The sequence below is a fragment of the Hippoglossus hippoglossus genome, chromosome 4 (genome assembly GCF_009819705.1).
Source record: "Hippoglossus hippoglossus isolate fHipHip1 chromosome 4, fHipHip1.pri, whole genome shotgun sequence".
NCBI lineage: Eukaryota > Metazoa > Chordata > Actinopteri > Pleuronectiformes > Pleuronectidae > Hippoglossus > Hippoglossus hippoglossus.
In genome coordinates, this window is record NC_047154.1 from 12,108,180 (window position 1) to 12,126,794 (window position 18,615).

The following is an 18,615-nucleotide window of genomic DNA, read 5'->3' on the forward strand; positions in this document are numbered from 1 at the left end:
TTTTACAATGCCTTTATTTGACCTTTACAGTTTAAAATATGAATTTTACATCCGAAACACATAATTATGAAATGTGATGCTTTGTTTTACATTAATGTATTCTCTAATTAATTAGAAGTGACTCCAGATCACTCATCTTCAACTGTTTACACATTAATGTAACAGTACCAGTACTGAAATGATATAAATGATATAATTATGTTTCACATCATTAGGGCTATCATATCTAATGAGTGCTTTTAATTTTGATGCTGCTAATACTTAGTTCAGTTTAATCCAAAGAACAATACAGATGGCCATATTTTTTTGGTTTACTTTCTTTTAACAAATCACATAACAAATCAACTATACATTAATCAATAGCCATCATCATAACATAAATATTAAATGTTTTTACTTAAGAAAATGATTTAAATGATGAATGCTTTTTAGAAATGTGGTAATGTTCCGATAATGTACTTAAAAGTTTGGCAAATTATAGCACTTGTGTAAAAAGAAAATGTAAACTGCAGGAAACAAGAATAATGATAAGTTTCTTCGGGAAGATATGTTCACACAAGCATACACAGAAAAAGGGGATTGGGAGAGAAATTGCTGTTTGTAGAGCTGTGAAGTACAAAATATTCAAACGGACAAACTGACTGTGCATAACACTGGAACTTGCTTTTAACTCTTCTAAGGAAAAAAGTATTGACATGTCCTGTCAAAGGATGTGCTCATCAAAACATGAAAGAGCAAAGAGAGAAAGAACAACGACGCTGAGGCAACCAACAAATTATTACTGGTATTTTTTATGAGCACTCAGGGGCAGGAAATGTCCGGTGCAGGACCTGAGGTGGCGGCTGCTGGCTGCCACGGTTTCTGGAAGTGACAAGTCATATCCTTCCTCTCTGACCCAGCACACCAGACAGAAGCCATTGTTACTTGACGCCTCTGAACCTCCAGGGCTTCCTCAGACGAAGAATATAAACTCTCCAATTAACTTCCACAGAATAAGACCTGAGGGAGTTCAGCTTTGATAAGAAACAATGCTATTTTTTTTTAATGCGCTTTTCCGAACAGCAAATAAAGTTAGTTTATGTGGGTAATACTAACAAATGACATTACTATTACAGTATGCAATAATAAAACACCCACTTAAACTTTGACTGCACTTTGTTTCTAATTACAAATATGAACTAAAGACAGTATTTCAAAAAAACACAAAACACTTCCACAATATTAGATGGAAAGATGTGGTATGGGTTAATGAAGAACCAATCAAATGTTGGTGCGGACTCGGATCAAAGGGCGGATATATATATATATTTTTTTGCGTTCTCCAAAATTGTGAGATGTCGTTTTTCTACTTTTTTCTATAGAGAATAGTGAATAAAAGCCAGGTATGATAAGTTGACTGCTATTTATGAGTGTGTGCAGTTTGGTGCAGAGTCCTTTAAATACCTAAATCTAGTCAATTAAATTTCTGTTTCAGGAGGTGACTGTTGGGCCTTATTGGCAGAGGTACACTCTACTGAATGCCGTTCTAGTTAAAGACCATTCACTGAAGTGAGGTTCAAGCACTTATGGCAAAAACATCCATCACATTGACTTCTGAAGTGTCCTTGAGTCAAAACTACATCTCTACCAACTGCACCTCTGAAATGACAAATCAGGTACAACGAGGAAATAAAAAGTCTCCATATAGTGAAAAGTCACAACATTTAACATAAATTTAAATAAATAAATACAGTATGCGATGAAATATACTTTCTGTACTTACTTCATTTCTACACTATTCATTCATTCGCTAATTTCAACATTTATTCGTTTAATCATTTCTGCAAACATATAAATAAATAAATGCAGTTTGCGATGAAAAGGGGTATTTCCGAATTTGTTTCTATATTTGTTAATATATTTATTAATTCATTTCTACATTAATTCATTTATTTCTACATGTATTTATTCATGTATTTTTGTATTTGTATTTATTAATTTGTATTATTTCTGTGTCGCGAACTCCTCTCTGTGCCATAAACATAGTGCTCCTTGCTGCCGTTAGGGGTCACCCGCGTGCGCACTGATGCGGCGCAGCTGACAGGGTCTGTCTCTTTAAGACATGGCGCTGACGTGCTGATCCCAAAATAAATTACGCACCATGTTGTCTGTTCTCTGTCTGTCAACCTCTGAGCAGTCCCAGAGCCTCCAGTGCGTTGACTCGAGCTACAATCACAATGGCAGACGCTCTGGCTAAAGTCCCCGAGGTGGAGATCGATCCAGAAGGGACCTTTAAGTACATCCTGGTCAGAGTGAAAGGGAAAGATGTCGATGTGCACAAAGACATAGTCCGAGGCACAAAAAGTGCAGAGTATCACAGTAAGTTGGTCCCTGTAGTTTGCAGCAGTGAAGCCTCAAGTGGGTCGTGCAAAGGGAGACATGCGCCCTTTTGCAGCAGCATGGGCTGATATAACCCTTTGCAGTGTGTCTTCTGGTGCATCCTGCAAATATGTGCACTGTGCATAACTAATACACAGATCAGGCACTTCTCAAGCTTAATATCTGCATTATGAAAAGTCCATAATGCCCATGTTGTAAAATGCTACATTTGCAAATGTCATACAACTTGCATATTTGACTGTGCTGCAACTAAATCATATTGTGTATCTTGACTTGAATTATTGACAGATCACATATTTGAGAAGGTCAACCCGGCTATGGAGGCCCTGGGGATGGAGTGCAAATGCCTCGGAGGAGGGAAGATAGAGCACAACAGCCAAGAGAAGAAACTCCGGGTGTTTGGAGAATCTACTGTAAGTTCATGTCATTGTAGAAGCATTAAAGGACGAATACGCAGCAGTATTTTTGATGTGATAATATCTGTGCTTTCTGACTCATTTCCAGGCCTTTGGCAAAGCAGACCATTCTGTGTCTGCAGAGAAGTTGAAGAACGCCTTCAGCAGCTATGAGATCACCTGGTCTGATGACAAAAAATAGTAAAATGTCTGCCTTTATTTATCAGTTCCAAAATTAAACGGCACAGAGTAATGTTTTGAGCCCTCTGTCCAAACATCCTTTGATTCAGATACACCACTCCGCAAGTGTTTGCTTTGGATCCTGTGAAAGCAGCAATACTGACTCATATGACTGGATTTCTTATAATAAAACATGACTCTGGTAAAAAAAGTTAACTCCCTTAAAATAAAATGATTAATTTTAGTCTGGGTTTAGCCCGAATCATAATTGCAAACCATGTGCCAAGTGTAAAGCCCACACAGGAAGGGGTGGACTGAATAGAATAAATAACATATCCTGTTATCCTGAGGGAAAGTTTTTGGTTTAGAAAATAAGAGACAGATAAAAAGCACTTTCAATTACCACCATGGTTTTGTGCTTTCATTAGTGAGTATTGCTAAGCAATGATACATTTCAAACAAAATTCCCCAGGCCTTTGAGACAATATAAGAATAATAAATACAAGCCTGGAATATAAAAGTCAAAGATAAGAATAATCAAAACAAGATTGAAAGAGAAAGGGAAGTCAGCTTTATTTATATTGCACTTTGGTTAACAATGTTACAAAGTGCTTTACAAAAAGAACGACCACAGCTTGCGGGTAAAATTTTAATCAGACCAACGTGAAAAGAGGATTAAGAGGTTTAGTCAGAGTGAATAAAAGATTGTGACAAAACTTTCTAAAAGCTTTCACAAAAAGAAAACTTTGAATTCATACTAATGGGTACATATGTACCAAATTCCATGAGACGTTATATAGTATAGTGGTATATAGGAATTGATACATTTCTGCTTAAACCACAGACTTGAACTTCATGGAGGCGCTAGAGGAAAGGTTTGGGGTCACTAAAATCATCATGAACTGTCATGTGAGAACCATAAATGTGTGAATGAATCACATTGACATGTTTCTGCACAAGTGGAGAAGTCAAGACATCGTTAAAGGGTTCATCCTCTGGGCACCATTAATGGTTGCAAACATTGTATGCCGCTCAAGTTCAGATATTTCCGTCTGGACCACAGAGAAGAACTGCTTGAGCTCCGTCAAATGGAAATTCCAGTTCTGGGTTTTCTTAATTTCTTGGACAGTTACAGCTCTATTTTTGAAATAGAAGTAGATGTTCTCATCCGTGTTGTCAGTACCTGGGATCTTCACATGACTTTAAAGAGGAGGCTGATGTGCAATCTTGTAAAAAGAGAATCTCTGGTTTTGTATTTGTAAACCTTCACTTTGCACAAGTTGAAACTGTCAACGTTCAGACACTTCAGAGACAAGAAACACAAAGAGTCCTGCAACATTTATTCAGGCAACAGCACAGGGTCACTCTTGAATAACATGAATAGCAGGGTTTCCACAGGGTCTTCACATGTCTAAAATACATTAATATGTTGTTTACTATAGGTCTTAAATATGTTAAGGTCAGTCTTATATATTAAGGTAAATTTAACAGTAGTCTGTCTTCCTGAAAAATGTGGTCGCGTGCAGATTTTGTAATGTCTCTGTGTTGTAGTTCTTTCTCATCAATACAGATATTAGCTGTAATGAAACTACAACCAAGACCAACATGAAACTGATATGTGATAGTATACAAACACCCAGTTAGAATTTATCTCGATACACTCTGCTTGGCGATGTAAAGAAAATGGATATCTACTTGTCACTGCTTGTATTTTGGGAGATGTGATATTTCCAGGGTCATTCTTCTGCTTACATCCCCTTATCTTAGTAATTCTGGGGCTCTGATATATCTTCATATCTGTCGCAGTTCAAATAGGATTTACATTTCTTTAATTATGGAGCTAAAAAGTTTTAAATTTGTAGAAACCCAGGAAGAGACAGAAGATAAAGAGATTCACAGTTTTGGGACAACCGACCTGCCTAGTAAATACAGCGAAGTATACAGAGGAGAACGGTCTGACTGTACTTTGTATGAATTTTTAGTTAAAAAAAAACATTAATGACATTATTTTTAAGCATCCATTTTTAGTGCATACAACTTATGAACAGTGCTGTATATTGTGGATTTTCCCATGCAGAAGAGTCTACATCCTTTTCCTCTGGAGTTCCCACATGACATTCTCACATCTTAAAGGAAACAAGTATACCAGAAGTGGATCACATGCTTGCTCTTACTTTCCTTTTTACCTTGTGATTCACCTTCCTGGTGAGTTAAAGAGAAAACATTTCACGGAAATGTGGCACTACAATGTGCAGACTACAGGAATAGAATTAGATACTGTGGACACACCGGCGAGAGGTCCATGCACCTTGAACTCATCGGCAGACCTAACATAGACACTGATGCTGACTGCAATTTGCCAGTTACCCTGTGACCTTAAAAGAAAGAAAGCCAAAAAGTGATCTTCCTTCCTCTTTCAGCTCCGAATCCAGAGCCAGTTTCCTGTAAACTGATAACCTTTCTATTATCTACAAAGAGGGAGGTCAGCCCAGGAGGGAGAAGGGTTCTACAGCATTAGACCCAACCCACTTCTTGGAAAACACAATTGGGGTTTAATGGCATTTATTTTAATAAGAAACATAAGAGTTATCTATTGATCAAATCTCTCAATGAGGCTTTATAATCTTTACAATCCCACAGAAACCACTCCACTAAATAACACTTTCTCTAATTTATTTCAAAATTGTCCTATGGCATGAATGACTATATCTATTTTTTCTGTTCAAAATGTACCCATTTAAAATGTACATGTATAAAATAAGTTCTTCCATACTGTAAGCAGTGCTGCAATATACATTGTTTGAAGAGAGACAAGCATCAGGCAGAGTCTCGTTTCCTAAACAAGAAGTCACTCCTTTCCTGCAGCAGCAGCAAACACCTCGGACTGCCGGGAAACAAAGATGCAGCAAAGGCGAAGAGCTTTATCCAAGATCTTATCAGTGAAAACAATAGACACTGACTTTATGGAGTCAGTCTGGTCAGAGCCAATAGAAATTCCCGACTCTTCATAAGAATAAAAAACACCCTTTCCTTAACTGATTTAAATACAATCTGAAGTCCTAAACATCCATGTCATTTACAGTAAGGTACCTGCAGGATCTTTGTAGGTTGGTATTTGCTGAAGTGAGTCAAAATAGTGTACTTTAAATGGTTAATGACATCCAGTTACATAACCTTCAGAAATATTTCAAACCCCTTCACTTTTTTCACCTTTTGTTGCACTGCAGCCTCATGCAAAATTAATTAAAGTTGATTTTTTTTCAGCCACCAATCTACACTCAATATAATGTCAAATCGAAAACACAATGCAAGAATTTATTGGGAATTTATTAACAGAAAATTGGAAATATCAGAAACATCACATTGTAGACCCTTTACTCAATAGCAGGCTACTCTGGTTGCAAATACAGCCTCAAGTCTTCATGAGGAAACACGTTTTACAAACCTGGACATGGAGATATTCTGCAGTTCTCCTCTGCAGATCCTCTCAAGCTCTGTCAGTTTGGACAGAAACTCTCACTGGACATTTCCATCTAGCTCCAGCAGCATTGTAGCCCTTAAGTCCAGGACTCAGACTCGAGTCCTGTCTTTCAGGACTCGTGACTCGACTTAAACAGGTGGCTATGTTCATACATTTTTTATCATTCAATCTTAACATTTTAACTCTGGAATACATGACCTCATTTACAATATAGCCTAGTTCAGAAAATAAGTAAGACACCAAGAAAACACATGAGATACAGTACAATTCGCCAAATAACAAAAAATAAAATATAGATTTTTTATGTTATTTTAATTTCCCTAAGAATAAAAATGAGTTGAAATTTAGATTGCTGTGGGTGTTGTTCCATGTTGTAGGTGCATGATGAGAAAAACGGGATTTGCTGAGCTCAGTAAAAACAAGTGTCACTGCAGTGTAATCCAGTGTTTCTCAACAATATAAGTTTTAATATCTTTTTAATTTACCTTCATAATTAATCATATAATTGATTCATTTATGGTTTCATAGGGGGACTGTCGGGTCCTGGTGGAGATATGCACTCTGTGAGGGCACTTTTAGTTTGTCTTTGTGTTTTGTGATTTGTTTTTGTGGTTCGTTCTTTGTCGTTGTGTTTTTTTACATTACTCTTGTGTTTTGTGATTTGTTGTTGTGGTTCATTCTTTGTCGTTGTGTTTTTTTACATTACTCTTGTGTTTTGTGATTTGTTGTTGTGGTTCGTTCTTTGTTGTTGTGTTTTCTTACATTACTGTTGTGTTTTGGGATTTGTTGTTGTGTTTTCTTACATTACTGTTGTGTTTTGGGATTTGTTGTTGTGTTTTCTTACATTACTCTTGTGTTTTGTGATTTGTTGTTGTGGTTTATCATTTGTCGCTGTTTTTTTTTACATTACTCTTGTGTTTTGTGATTTGTTGTGGTTCGTTCTTTGTTGTTGTGTTTTGTGATTCATCGCTGTGTTTTCTTATTTGCTGCTGTGTTTTGAGATCTGTTGTTGTGATTTGCACTTCAGGGCCACCGTAGCTGAGAACTTTTGGATACGACGTCACATCCGACTCAAACTTCAGCGCGCGGTTTGTTTGTTTTCTGAAGTTTAGTCGATAACTAGACAACAATGGCGACGTTTAGGACAGAATAACTGACAGGAACCCAAGATACGGTCCTACATGTAGGGTAAGAACTAACACATTTAATATATATCATTAAAAGTGTTTTAGCGAATCATACCGTAACAGACACACAAGCTAACGTCAGGCTTCTTGCTAACAACAGTCAGGTGCTGGTGAAATGTCGTGTTTAACGTCGTGTGTGCCTCACTTGCAGCGGGGAGGACGGCGGTCCGGAGCTGTCATCATGTCCCAGAGCAACACGTCGCTCCTGGACGAGGTGGTGCAGTGGAGTCAGGAAACCTGCCGCCAGGAGCTCAAGGCTGTTCTGCCCAAACTCAATATATCCTGTTCAAACCTGTGTCCTCGTTGATCTGCCTTGTCATCGCTTACAGATCCATCCAAATGGGTTCTGTAGGGAGAGTGCGGGGATATCCGGATCCTGTCATGTTTAGAAATGTGTTAGAGATTGGTAAAACATTTGGGATTAGGGCATCAACTGAAAATACGTAACATAACTGAAGAAATCTGTTTTATGGCTTGTATGTAATACAAGTATTTTCTTGTTGAAACCTTTCCTCACTTTTACGTATTGTCATTTTTCTACTCTTATTACAATCCTGACATTTGAAGGGTAAATCCTTTGCTGTAATGCCTTAGTGTTCCTTGACTGTTTCCACTCCCTGCAGCTCAAATCTGAGAGCTGGGATGATCACATACGTAAGTATATCTTCACTGTAAGATTAGTAATTACAAAACCCCTTATTTTGTGCCATCAGTAATATTTGTGAATAAGTCATACATGTGTGAATACCATCTCCTTCCATACAGGTATACTGAAGATAATCACAGACATGTTCCTTCCACACATGGCTTTGTCAGAGCTGGAGGACGAGTGCTTCTCTAAGATTTTACCTCAGGTAAACAGCATGTTACTTTTAGGACCTAGGTTGTTAATACCTTTACTAGTGTTTGTGAAATGAGTCACTGCACATCCTGTGAAGTGTCCCTAGTTTAAATCATACTCAGGGCCATTAAAGATCTTAAAGAGCATTATGTTTACTAATATAAATACTAAGTATTAGGGATCAATAGCAATATAACAAATGTCACGTATATATCGATATGTTGCTTTTGAGGAGCTATAACGCATAATTGATCTAATTGTGATCAGTGATGATGAGTTTAAAAGTACAACCTTCACTCAGGAGCAAAAAACAGTATTTAAACTTAATATAAAAGATACATAATGACATAGTGACATTTAACTTGATACTTCTTTCATGACACCTGCAAACATCCTGAATCCCTTTAAATTCAAACACTGGGTTTTCTGCACACTGAATATTTACTTGTGTTTTTAGAATTGTCAGTATTTGTTTTCTTGCCAATTACTTGCTTCGTTTTTATTACTTCTCCTACACAAAATAATGATTTGTCTTATTTGATATATCTGTCTTTTCCTTTATATGAAATGTCTGCAGGCTGTGGCAGTGTTCGACAGCATGATGAAAGAAATCTCAGACCAAGTTGGACAGCTGTCCAGTCAAAACACTGAACTGTGTGCCTTACTAAGGAAAATTCTTCAGGTACTATTGATATATCTCTTATTATGATCACTGTTGCTGGTTTCTTTGTTCATCAATTAGTACCTCACAGTTTCTAGCTGTGTATGATGTACAGTATATTATCTACAGAAGGCTGCTGTCCCCTCACTCCTAAGCAATATTTGACAAGATCCTGTTGTCTGCTTCAGGCAATGATTCAGATAATTGATGCGCTGTCCACGTGCGTGCGTCATGTTGGCTCATTCGAGGAGGCTCCTGACCTGGAATCTATCCGCTCCTTACCTACTTGTATCCTGAAGATCCTGAGGGAAACCTTTCAGCACTGCAAGGTCGGTCTGTTCGGTTCAACTGTGGCTGTAATGACAACATTTCAAATCTTGGCAGATCATCATTGCAAACCTGTATCACATTTTTATATGTATTATATGAAAATACATCGCTCAGTAACTGCTATAATTATGGCAGAAGGTTTTGACTGGTATCAAAAGATAAATATGTTATAATCTACATGATGTGTAGTAAGTAATGACTGATTTCAATTTTTACATTTGTTGGAAAAACAATTATATACAGTTTATTATTGAGATTATTAGTATTAATTCAAAACACAAACCTGTGAATGTATAAGTGTTTTCTCTGACTATTAAAATGGGTAGAAATCAGATTTTTAAAATAATGTTATTACAAAGTTCCTTTTTTGTTTTCCTGTTTATTCCATCATTTATGTTCAAATATATTATCTGAGCTGTCTACGGCAGAAGAAGGCCTGATTAACGGAAAGCTAGTGTCTACACGCAGTAGGAAACATAACCTCATAAGGAAATAAAACCCAGTTATAAACCTTCTTGGTGTTCACAGGAGAGTGAGGTGGTTTACTGTGGCCGTCTGTCCCTGGTGGCTGACCTGCTGCAGGGACTCTTCAAGGAGGCGTACTCCCTTCAGAAGGGTCTGTTGGAGCTGTTGGACAGGGTCTCTCTCGACAGCACTGCCTCAGAGGAGGAGGTCTCTGACATCGTTACAGGTGTGTGTTTGTGCATATACACTACATGTATGTGTGTTTCACTGCCACACTCATTATTAAGCCTGTCCTTTATGAACCATTTTACTTGTATATCTTGAATGTGGCATTTAGTTCCTTGAACATTTGTGTCATCTTCCTCAGTGATTCACAACCTGCTGGATATCTGCTCTATTATCGCCAACCTGGACATAGCTCTGCATGCAAACACATGGAAGTTCCTCATCAAGTCAGTACAGCACATGCACATGTTTACATCCATATTTTTTGTTCATGTAATATCATCTGTCATATTAGATTGACCCCTTTGTTGTAAGAGTTAAGTTTAATAGCTACTTTTTCCTTGTTTAAATGGTCATTACTTTGATCAGACAGAGTCTGAAGTACCGGTCATTGGTGGAGGAACATCTGCATCATGGTGACATCAGCACGACCCTGTGTGACAACTTGTTGACCTCCTTCCACAACTCTGTGGAGTTGGCTGAACAGATAAAACAAGCTGGTCTACAGGTACGAATGCCCTGGTTTGAGGGTTAAAAAGAAATAAACACATAGTGTGGATTCATGCTATTGTAGCAGCTTTTATACAGATTTCTTTTTTTCTTTTAATTTTAATGTTGAAAAAGAAAACACTCTTCTTGATATAATAAATATAAAGGTGGTTTCCCATGTACAATATAATATATATTTGTCTTCACTGAACTAATATAATTGTGACACTGGGGTATGTTTCTGTCCTATTTAGTATTTACGGTATCCTATGTTTAGACGGAATGATGTATATTTGTACTTAGTCTAAGTTCAAACGTAGACTTGATCTTTGTCACCCTTTGTCTTAGGAGGCAACACAAAGCCCAGAATACAAGTTGTTCCAGAAATCTGCAAAGATGTGCAAATTTTTTGCCAACACATTGATTCATTACATAAAGGTACAATATAAGGATCTTCTTGCAGCTTTATTGGCTCAGTAATTACTTTTTGCCATGTCTATGAGTGTGATGTAACTTTATAATACAAAGAAGTGGAAATTATATCCCATAATTCTTTTTTTTTTTTTTACAGGAATTCAAATTTTTTCTCACAAAGTATTGCAGCTACTTTCACCAACTCTACCTCCAGATCATTAGGTACGTGTGGTTTTAATAAGCAGAGTGAGATCACAATTTATCCTTTGACTTGACAATATTGATGTTTGTCGAAACTTTCTGACGTGGCTGTTTCAGTAAGTTCCCTCCCAGCTTGGGTGCTCCATCGCTGCCCAAGGCTCTATCTGAGGAGCTGAATGCAGTCGCTCTGGTTCCCATGGACGCCCTCCTGCTCCAGCTGCTGCCTTTAAGGCCGTTCACTGAAGTTGTCCTCCAACACGACCTGCGTGAGTTTAGACTTTGTCATAATGTTTCCATGATTACACTAATAAGTATTCAATCTGTATAATGTTGTGCATCATTTTGGTAGAGTTACACAGTAAGTATTTCGTGTTTATTGTAAATGGTCGTTCAAGAAAAATTGAATTGAGGACATGGAGCCTTTTTGCCTTCAAGTATCTACAGTTGACTGTCCTTGGTGTTGCTGTCAGTGAGTTCCAGGATTTATGTTGATGGTCCAAATTGTCCGCTGGGTGTTCGCTAAACCATAGATCCCAGTTTTAATGTTATGAGACAGTATAGCATCTCCTCTCAAACTAAACCAAGTACAATCATATAAGAACAGTGATTCTGTCATTTATCGACTGAATGACTCATCTACAGCAGCATCTACTGCACTAGATTAGTGAGAGTGGTCATGTTAGTTTGTTTAGTTTGGAAATGCTCATGGGATTTTCTGATGTGAGTCAAAGCAGAGAGACAAAGACGCCTTATCAGAGACACCTGTAACCATGGTTGCTACACAAATATTACTAAAACTAATAAGCATTTGTGTCAAAAGGTTAAAGCTAAATATAATGTGGTGCGCAGTCTACAATCCCAAAATAGGTCTGGATGGAAACTAAACTGTAACTTTGGAACAACACAGACAATTTCAAATCTAAAAACTTGTTTTCTGGGGAAAAGTAAATTAAATATTTTCTACTTTTGTATTTTATTTTTTAATCTTGTTTAAATCACAGTTTCATTTGTTTAATTTTATATGAACTGTTGATGTGATTTTTGTAACACATTAATGTTCTCTTTCCCTTTTTAAATAAACTAATAATAGTACACAAAGGAGATAAAGCAAAATCAAAGTTAAGTCACCAAAAATGTTTATGTAATATTTTTGATGTTGATAGAGTATAATTCATCTCGTCATTTCATTAGTGTGTGTAAACTAGATACAGCATTAATGTATGCGTTTAAAGTAAAATTATTGTTGCATCTTCACATTACTAATAAAATCCACGGTTTTCATAAATCTCATGGAGTGTCTCACACACCTTGATGGGCCTACAGGACACTTACTTCAAATCTATTGAAGATAAACATTCAGTTTGTATATTTATTAAATTGAGGCATCTTAGGAAAAAAAGCTGACCACATGTTCTTACTGAAAGGAAAGTAGACCTCATGTTTCTGAATGCAGAGAATGATCCCTGTCTCGTTGGTCTGCAGGGTTAAGTCCCGAACATGAGCTTCCTCACTGTCTCTTGCTGGTGAATGTCTTGGGTCAGCTGGCCTCCCAGCCAGAGGAGGTGCTGCAGCTTTGGTACACTGGCAGCCAGTTCTCAGAAGAGACACCCAGGTAATACAAGATTTGTCTTTTGGTTGTTTTCATTACCTGATTTTAATGTAGGGCTCTGCATTAAGATTGCAAGCCTGTTGCAACCAGCTCGAACCTTTTACTTTCAGGAGGGATATTGGTTGGCAATGGGTCAGTCTATTAAAGTTAGACTTGGTTGTTTAATCATAGTAATTACGTAAATTATTTTCATGAGATTTACATCACACATGGACTAGCCTCATACAGACAGACAGATTGAAGAGTATGTAAAGATTGCCATATATATATATATATAATTTAGCAGTTCTTTTAGAGCACATGTATTCCAAGTTTCAGTTTGACAGGACCATTGACTCTTTTCCTTTCATGTTTTCCTTTTACGCTGGCTTGATACCCAAAGAAATTGAAAGTATATTTCCCTCCCCTCTGTCTCCAGACTTCCTCTCTACAAGGCCTTGTTCACTAGTTTCCGTCGTTGCTACACTGAGCGTAAAGCCCCAGTGCTCTTGCCAGGGGTGATGATGAGAGGTCAGGCCCAGGCCCAGGTCACCCTGCACCACCACATCTGCGTGCACCTCTGTGCCAGCGTGTCTGCGCTGCCTCCGGTCTACTTCCCAAAACTGGTGAGTACTACACACAACCATAATCCATCCTAATCGGAACCAGTCATCAAAGAAGGTGCCAGAGTAGCACATTTTTTAATTTTTATTCACTGTTAGAAAATAAAAATAGCAGTGTAGTAAGTTGTCTGAAAACGTATGCAAGATTCCTATTTCAAAAAACAACTTTTTTGTAATTTATTTACTTTTGATATCTGACCTTATTCTTGGCTGTGCTGCCAATGCAGGGTTTTCCGATCATTTAAACTTTCACTTTCATTTTTCTTTGTGTGTTCACTTTCTTTTAAATGGACTTGGTTGTTTTTGGCCAATCTATTTTCCTCTGATTCATTCCTGCTCCCGGCTCCCCCTCCTCCCTTTCCTCCTCCTTTATCTTTGTTTTTTTAGGAGCATTGTTTGGTTGATGCGGTCCTGCAGGCTGATACACAGACAGCTTTACTAGCAACTGATGTGTGGTGCTTCACAGCACGGTGAGAGTGAGGAGTAATTCATTTCCACTAAACATCAGGTCTAACTGTGGGTTTTCCTGGTGTGACTAGTCTGTATTTTGTAGACTGTGAGTCGGTGTGTTCAAATATACAAAATAAAAATGAACACTGCAGACTTATTGCAGCAACATTTCTTTCCTGTAATTTATTGATTCCATTACGGTTTTCTTTCTTTCTCTGTATACAGGTATGGGACCGCAGAACTTTGTCTACATCATGTCCTCCTCATTGCTCAGCTGGTGGGTACAAAACAAAGCTGTATTCCCACATTAACTCCAGAGAATGGAGGCAGGTTTTTGAGATCATATGTTTTTGTTTACAGCATGGATATTACAGAATCCTCATGCTTTTTATGCACATGGTTTCATTATCCAGAGCTTTTACTATGGGGCTGGGAGGAGAAACACGGGAGAATGTCCACAGCAACTGACTCGGACATTTGTGTTCCCACATACAGCCCCCTGGTTAATGTCAGGAGTTCCCTGGAGTTCAGTGCATATCTGAAAGCAGCTCAAAAAAATACACAGCACAGTTTAGAGACGTGATTTTGTGGTCTTGTTTCATTTTATTTTGTTGCAGAAAACACAACAAATGGCATTTGACAGCTAATTTCGAGACAGGAATCATATAGATACTCATTAAACTCTCAAATAGTACACTTTTTTTATATTTTTCCGACATACAGTACTTTCAGTATCAAATCCCAAATTTAAATTCCTAGCTTCCAACATCCTGGGTAGAATCCACCATCTATGACCTCAGCTGAGAATTTCTGAAGTAATTCTAAATTCCCCTCATCTCTCTGTAGGCTTATGGATTAGTATGGGGTCCTCACTGTTTTCTTTGGCACTCCAACAGAGGTGACAATTGGCGTTGTGGCATCTCAGTGACTGACACCTTTTTATAACCTGTTTGGCCATAACATCATCAGGTTAACCTGGATCCCACTGATTTCCATACACGTCCCTCTGCTTCAGTTCTTTCTTTCTTCTACCCTGACGTCCTGGTGACTTTCCTCCTCCTGAGCCTTCACACCGACACTCACACTGGCGCTGACCTCCTCTCTGTCCTCCCTCTTCTCCTCCAGGTAAAAACATGCACTGCTGAGTGTTACCAGGCGTTCCACCTGGGCCTGCTGCTTAAACGCATGGTTTTCCTTATGACGCCACACCACCAGGTTTGAAACCCAATGTACACCTAATTTAAAATATTTTCCTGCTGAAATTCACTGAGACCACACAGTTACAACCTATTTGTTTATTTAAGCTCGGTCGTGTCAAGGATTCACACTGAAATGGTTTTGGATAAGTTGATATAAGTCGGTGTGAAAAAGCAGGAAGGTTAACTTGCAAAAATCAATAAATAGGAATAATAATCTGAAAAAACTATAGGGCTCCTAACTTCCTGCACTATTGCTCTTTGGACATCTTAAATACCTCTGAACTGTGCAAGATCATAATCTTAATATGAGATGTTTGCTTTTGTTTTTAATCCAAAATTTTTTTAAATCTAGATGGAGCTGGTGACACGTTTCCCACCCTCTGAGGAGGTAAACCTACCAGTGTGGCGCCATGTCCTCCCCAGAGCTCTTTCACAAGATGTCCGTCACCATGTAGAGAGGGACATCATTAGCGTGGCTCAGAAGGCTCTGACGGACTGGCAGAATGGAGGACACAAACTGGGACAAGTGCACCAAGTGGTGAGGATGACCTCAGATATGGAATGTAGCTGGGATGTAAAAAACCCTCGTAAATTGATCTTAAATGTTGGGATATTGTTGTGTTAATATAGATTTAACTATAGTCCTGAATGTAACAACGGATATGTGATTACCGTCCATACATTCATTATCTTCTGTATACTGATAATCCTTATGAGGGTTGTGGAGAGGGCTGGACCCAATCTCTGCTGACAGGCTACACCCTGCTCAGGTCGTCACAAGGAAGCACTTAAAGTCACAAAGCATGAGCATATATTATTGAACTTTACAATTTTGTATAGGAATTTACAGAATATTGTTTGTTTTATAATATTCCACTTCAATATTCCTGATTTATTTATACATAACGCGTGAATTATATGACCTTTAACCCACCTTTGAATATTTCTAGTTAAAAACACTTTGCTTGGGCTTCAGGGTGTTGCAGTGCATTTCCTATTCATGTTGTCCAGCAGTTTGAAGTAAGTGGTTAAATCCAGCCAAGAAAACGATGTGGGGAAACTGAATTGGAAAATAAGCACAAATGTTGTATTTACGAAATCCCTCCTGTGTCCAGAACGTGGTGCTGTTATCCCTCCTCGCTGTGGTTCAAGGGCAGTCATCTCCTGAGGAACAGTGTGTGTTGTCTGTGATGAGGATAGTCACACAGCTCTGGTTATGCATGAGTTCAGATCTGGTGAGACCCAAAAACACACACACACACATACAACCACACACAGATGAAGTGTAAATGCACAATTGGTATGACTGTTCTCTGTCACACTCCAGGTGCAGACCCACCCTGTGCTCCAGTGTACCCTGCAGCTGCTCCTGTCCATATCGGCCAAATTAGTGAAAAACATAGAACCTCAAGTCGTTTGCCAGGTATACTGTTAGTTTTATACTTCACATTCTTCAGGTGAAGAATGGAGAAAACTTCTGTTGACTGACATCTGTGTGTGTGTGTGTGTGTGTGTGTGTGTGTGTGTGTGTGTGTGTGTGTGTGTGTGTGTGTGTGTGTGTGTGTGTGTGTGTGTGTGTGTGTGTGTGTGTGTGTGTGTGTGTGTGTGTGTGTGTGTGTGTGTGTGTGTCCCAGGCCGTGTTGTGTGTGGATGCTCTGGCGTCTCAGAAGTGTGCAGATCAGCTGCTTCTGGCTGTTCTGGAGTTCCTCGGCTCTCTGGGGAAGATCTTTGTTCCTCCTGACATTCAGGTACTGAAACCAGAGCATTGTGAAAGCAGTGTTTAACTGTTTTACTTGTGTGCAACTAACACTAAAAACCAAACTAGAATGACACTCAGTAGAGACCTCCGCCAAGGCCCAACAGTCTCCTCAAATTTAAACAAGCTGCCCCAAATTTCACACACTAGTAGATAATATGATATAATGTCAATCGTTTAATATAGATTAAATAACTCTTGTCTTTAATACTTTCATGAAATAAATACTTCCAGTTGATAAGTATGCAGCTTGAAACATCACTTTGTATTCTACCATTTTTGTGTATTTGTCATTATTTTTAAACATTTCATTAATTAAGAGAACAATCTTATATGAAAAATAATAAATAATCATTTAGTTAAAATTGTATTTAAGAGAATTTTCTCACCTTACCTGAATATTCACTCATTCACATAAAACTCATTTTTTTCCCCACAGAGTCAAATTCTGCCGAGGCTGAGCAGCCTGTTCGGCGTCGTGCTGGCTGACACGTGCTGGCTGCTGCATCAGCATGCACTGGAGGCCTTTTCTCAATTTGCAGAGGTACAACAAGATGATGCTAATATGATTTAAGTTGTAGCGCTGTGAACAGTAACATCATTTTAATTTGTCCTTCTGGTATTTCAGGTCACAAACCACGAGGAAGTCATTTCTCAGAGTCTGAGTGTAGAAGAAACAAAGACCAAGGTGGTGAATTATCTTAGCAAGGTAAGTGATGCTAGTACATTGTGATGGAATATCTCCCTGAAATAAAATGGACACTTCTTAATGAGTATTTTGTTGTAGACTGTGAACGCACAGGAAGATGCTGAGTCCCGGCTACAGAGGCTCAAGGTGGAGACGTCACAGATTGAGCAACACAATGAGAAGCTGGAGAACAACAAAGACAATGTTTGTCACAAACAGGCTGAAGAACCAGTGGCAGAATCAGAGGTTAGTAGCTTATTAGGACGCTTCATCCACACCTGCTTAGTTTAGTCTGAACCAAAATGACAGGTGTGAACTGTGCCTCACACCGAGGTCCAGACCTACGCACCAAAAGATGTGGTCACAGTCCAGATTGAACTGAACCATGGTTTTCATTTCTGATGTGAAAGACTTTTGGATTGTTTGGACTTCTGGGCCAATTGCAGGAAGTTGAGACAGCATTATAACAATAGAAGAAAAATAAGTGGAAGCAGCTCGTAGGATTGCTTGTAGTCTTCACCTCCGACGATGTAATGTGTAAACAAGGACGTTAATTTAGTGCATTCGAAGTAGTGTCTGGTTCTGCTCCTGAAGTTGGTGATGCTGGTAGTATAAAATACACTGTAATTTCATTCCCAGCTAGTCAAAGCAAGCAAGACATGTCTGATGCAAATGTGAGGATTTAAGATCAATATTTTCTGCTCGTTCCTCCCTCTCAGCCGTGTCCAAAGAGAGCTCGGCAGGAGACAAGTGTGGAGGAGTACAGCCGCTACATCCAGACAGCAGAGAGTGCTTTAAAAGCCCTGCAGGCTCTCATCGAGGACAAAGCCAGTGCTACGGCGCCACCACAGTGGCTGGAAACTAAACTGCAGGAGCTACAGACCCTCATAACCGACATCAGTACAGCCGGGCACACAACAGTGTAACAGTCCCAGATTATTTATGATCTGTTTCATCAGTCTGTGTTTGTATTACTGCTACTGCAAATAATTTCGCTTACATTTTTATAACTGTCTGTCTTGTTTTATATGATGTTTATTAAACTTGTCTAAATACAAAGAAT

The 18,615-nt window shown here is 38.5% G+C and overlaps 2 protein-coding genes across 3 annotated transcripts; both read left to right on the forward strand.

The window, feature by feature from the left end:
- Positions 1-2,122: 2,122 nt before the first annotated feature.
- si:dkey-51e6.1 (uncharacterized protein LOC558617 homolog) lies at positions 2,123-3,031 on the forward strand. Its single transcript, XM_034582677.1, has 3 exons — positions 2,123-2,358; positions 2,668-2,792; positions 2,884-3,031. The coding sequence occupies exons 1-3, from the start codon at positions 2,217-2,219 to the stop codon at positions 2,974-2,976; spliced, it is 360 nt and encodes a 119-aa protein (XP_034438568.1). The 5' UTR covers positions 2,123-2,216; the 3' UTR covers positions 2,977-3,031.
- A 4,412-nt stretch (positions 3,032-7,443) lies between these two features.
- On the forward strand, positions 7,444-18,611 carry c4h1orf112 (chromosome 4 C1orf112 homolog). 2 transcript variants are annotated; one of them, XM_034582638.1, is made up of 25 exons: positions 7,444-7,623; positions 7,774-7,899; positions 8,237-8,276; positions 8,388-8,476; positions 9,041-9,145; positions 9,313-9,453; positions 9,983-10,145; positions 10,287-10,371; positions 10,514-10,652; positions 10,982-11,071; positions 11,205-11,269; positions 11,366-11,514; positions 12,731-12,860; positions 13,276-13,462; positions 13,847-13,929; positions 14,135-14,186; positions 15,035-15,124; positions 15,461-15,646; positions 16,224-16,343; positions 16,436-16,531; positions 16,743-16,856; positions 17,304-17,408; positions 17,493-17,573; positions 17,652-17,798; positions 18,272-18,602. In XM_034582638.1, exons 2-25 carry the CDS (start codon positions 7,804-7,806, stop codon positions 18,476-18,478), a joined length of 2,760 nt encoding a protein of 919 aa, XP_034438529.1. In that variant the 5' UTR covers positions 7,444-7,623; positions 7,774-7,803; the 3' UTR covers positions 18,479-18,602. The 2 variants fall into 2 exon arrangements, with proteins under 2 accessions (XP_034438529.1, XP_034438528.1); XM_034582637.1 differs by having other exon boundaries at positions 7,501-7,623; positions 7,723-7,899; positions 18,272-18,611.
- Positions 18,612-18,615: the final 4 nt, after the last annotated feature.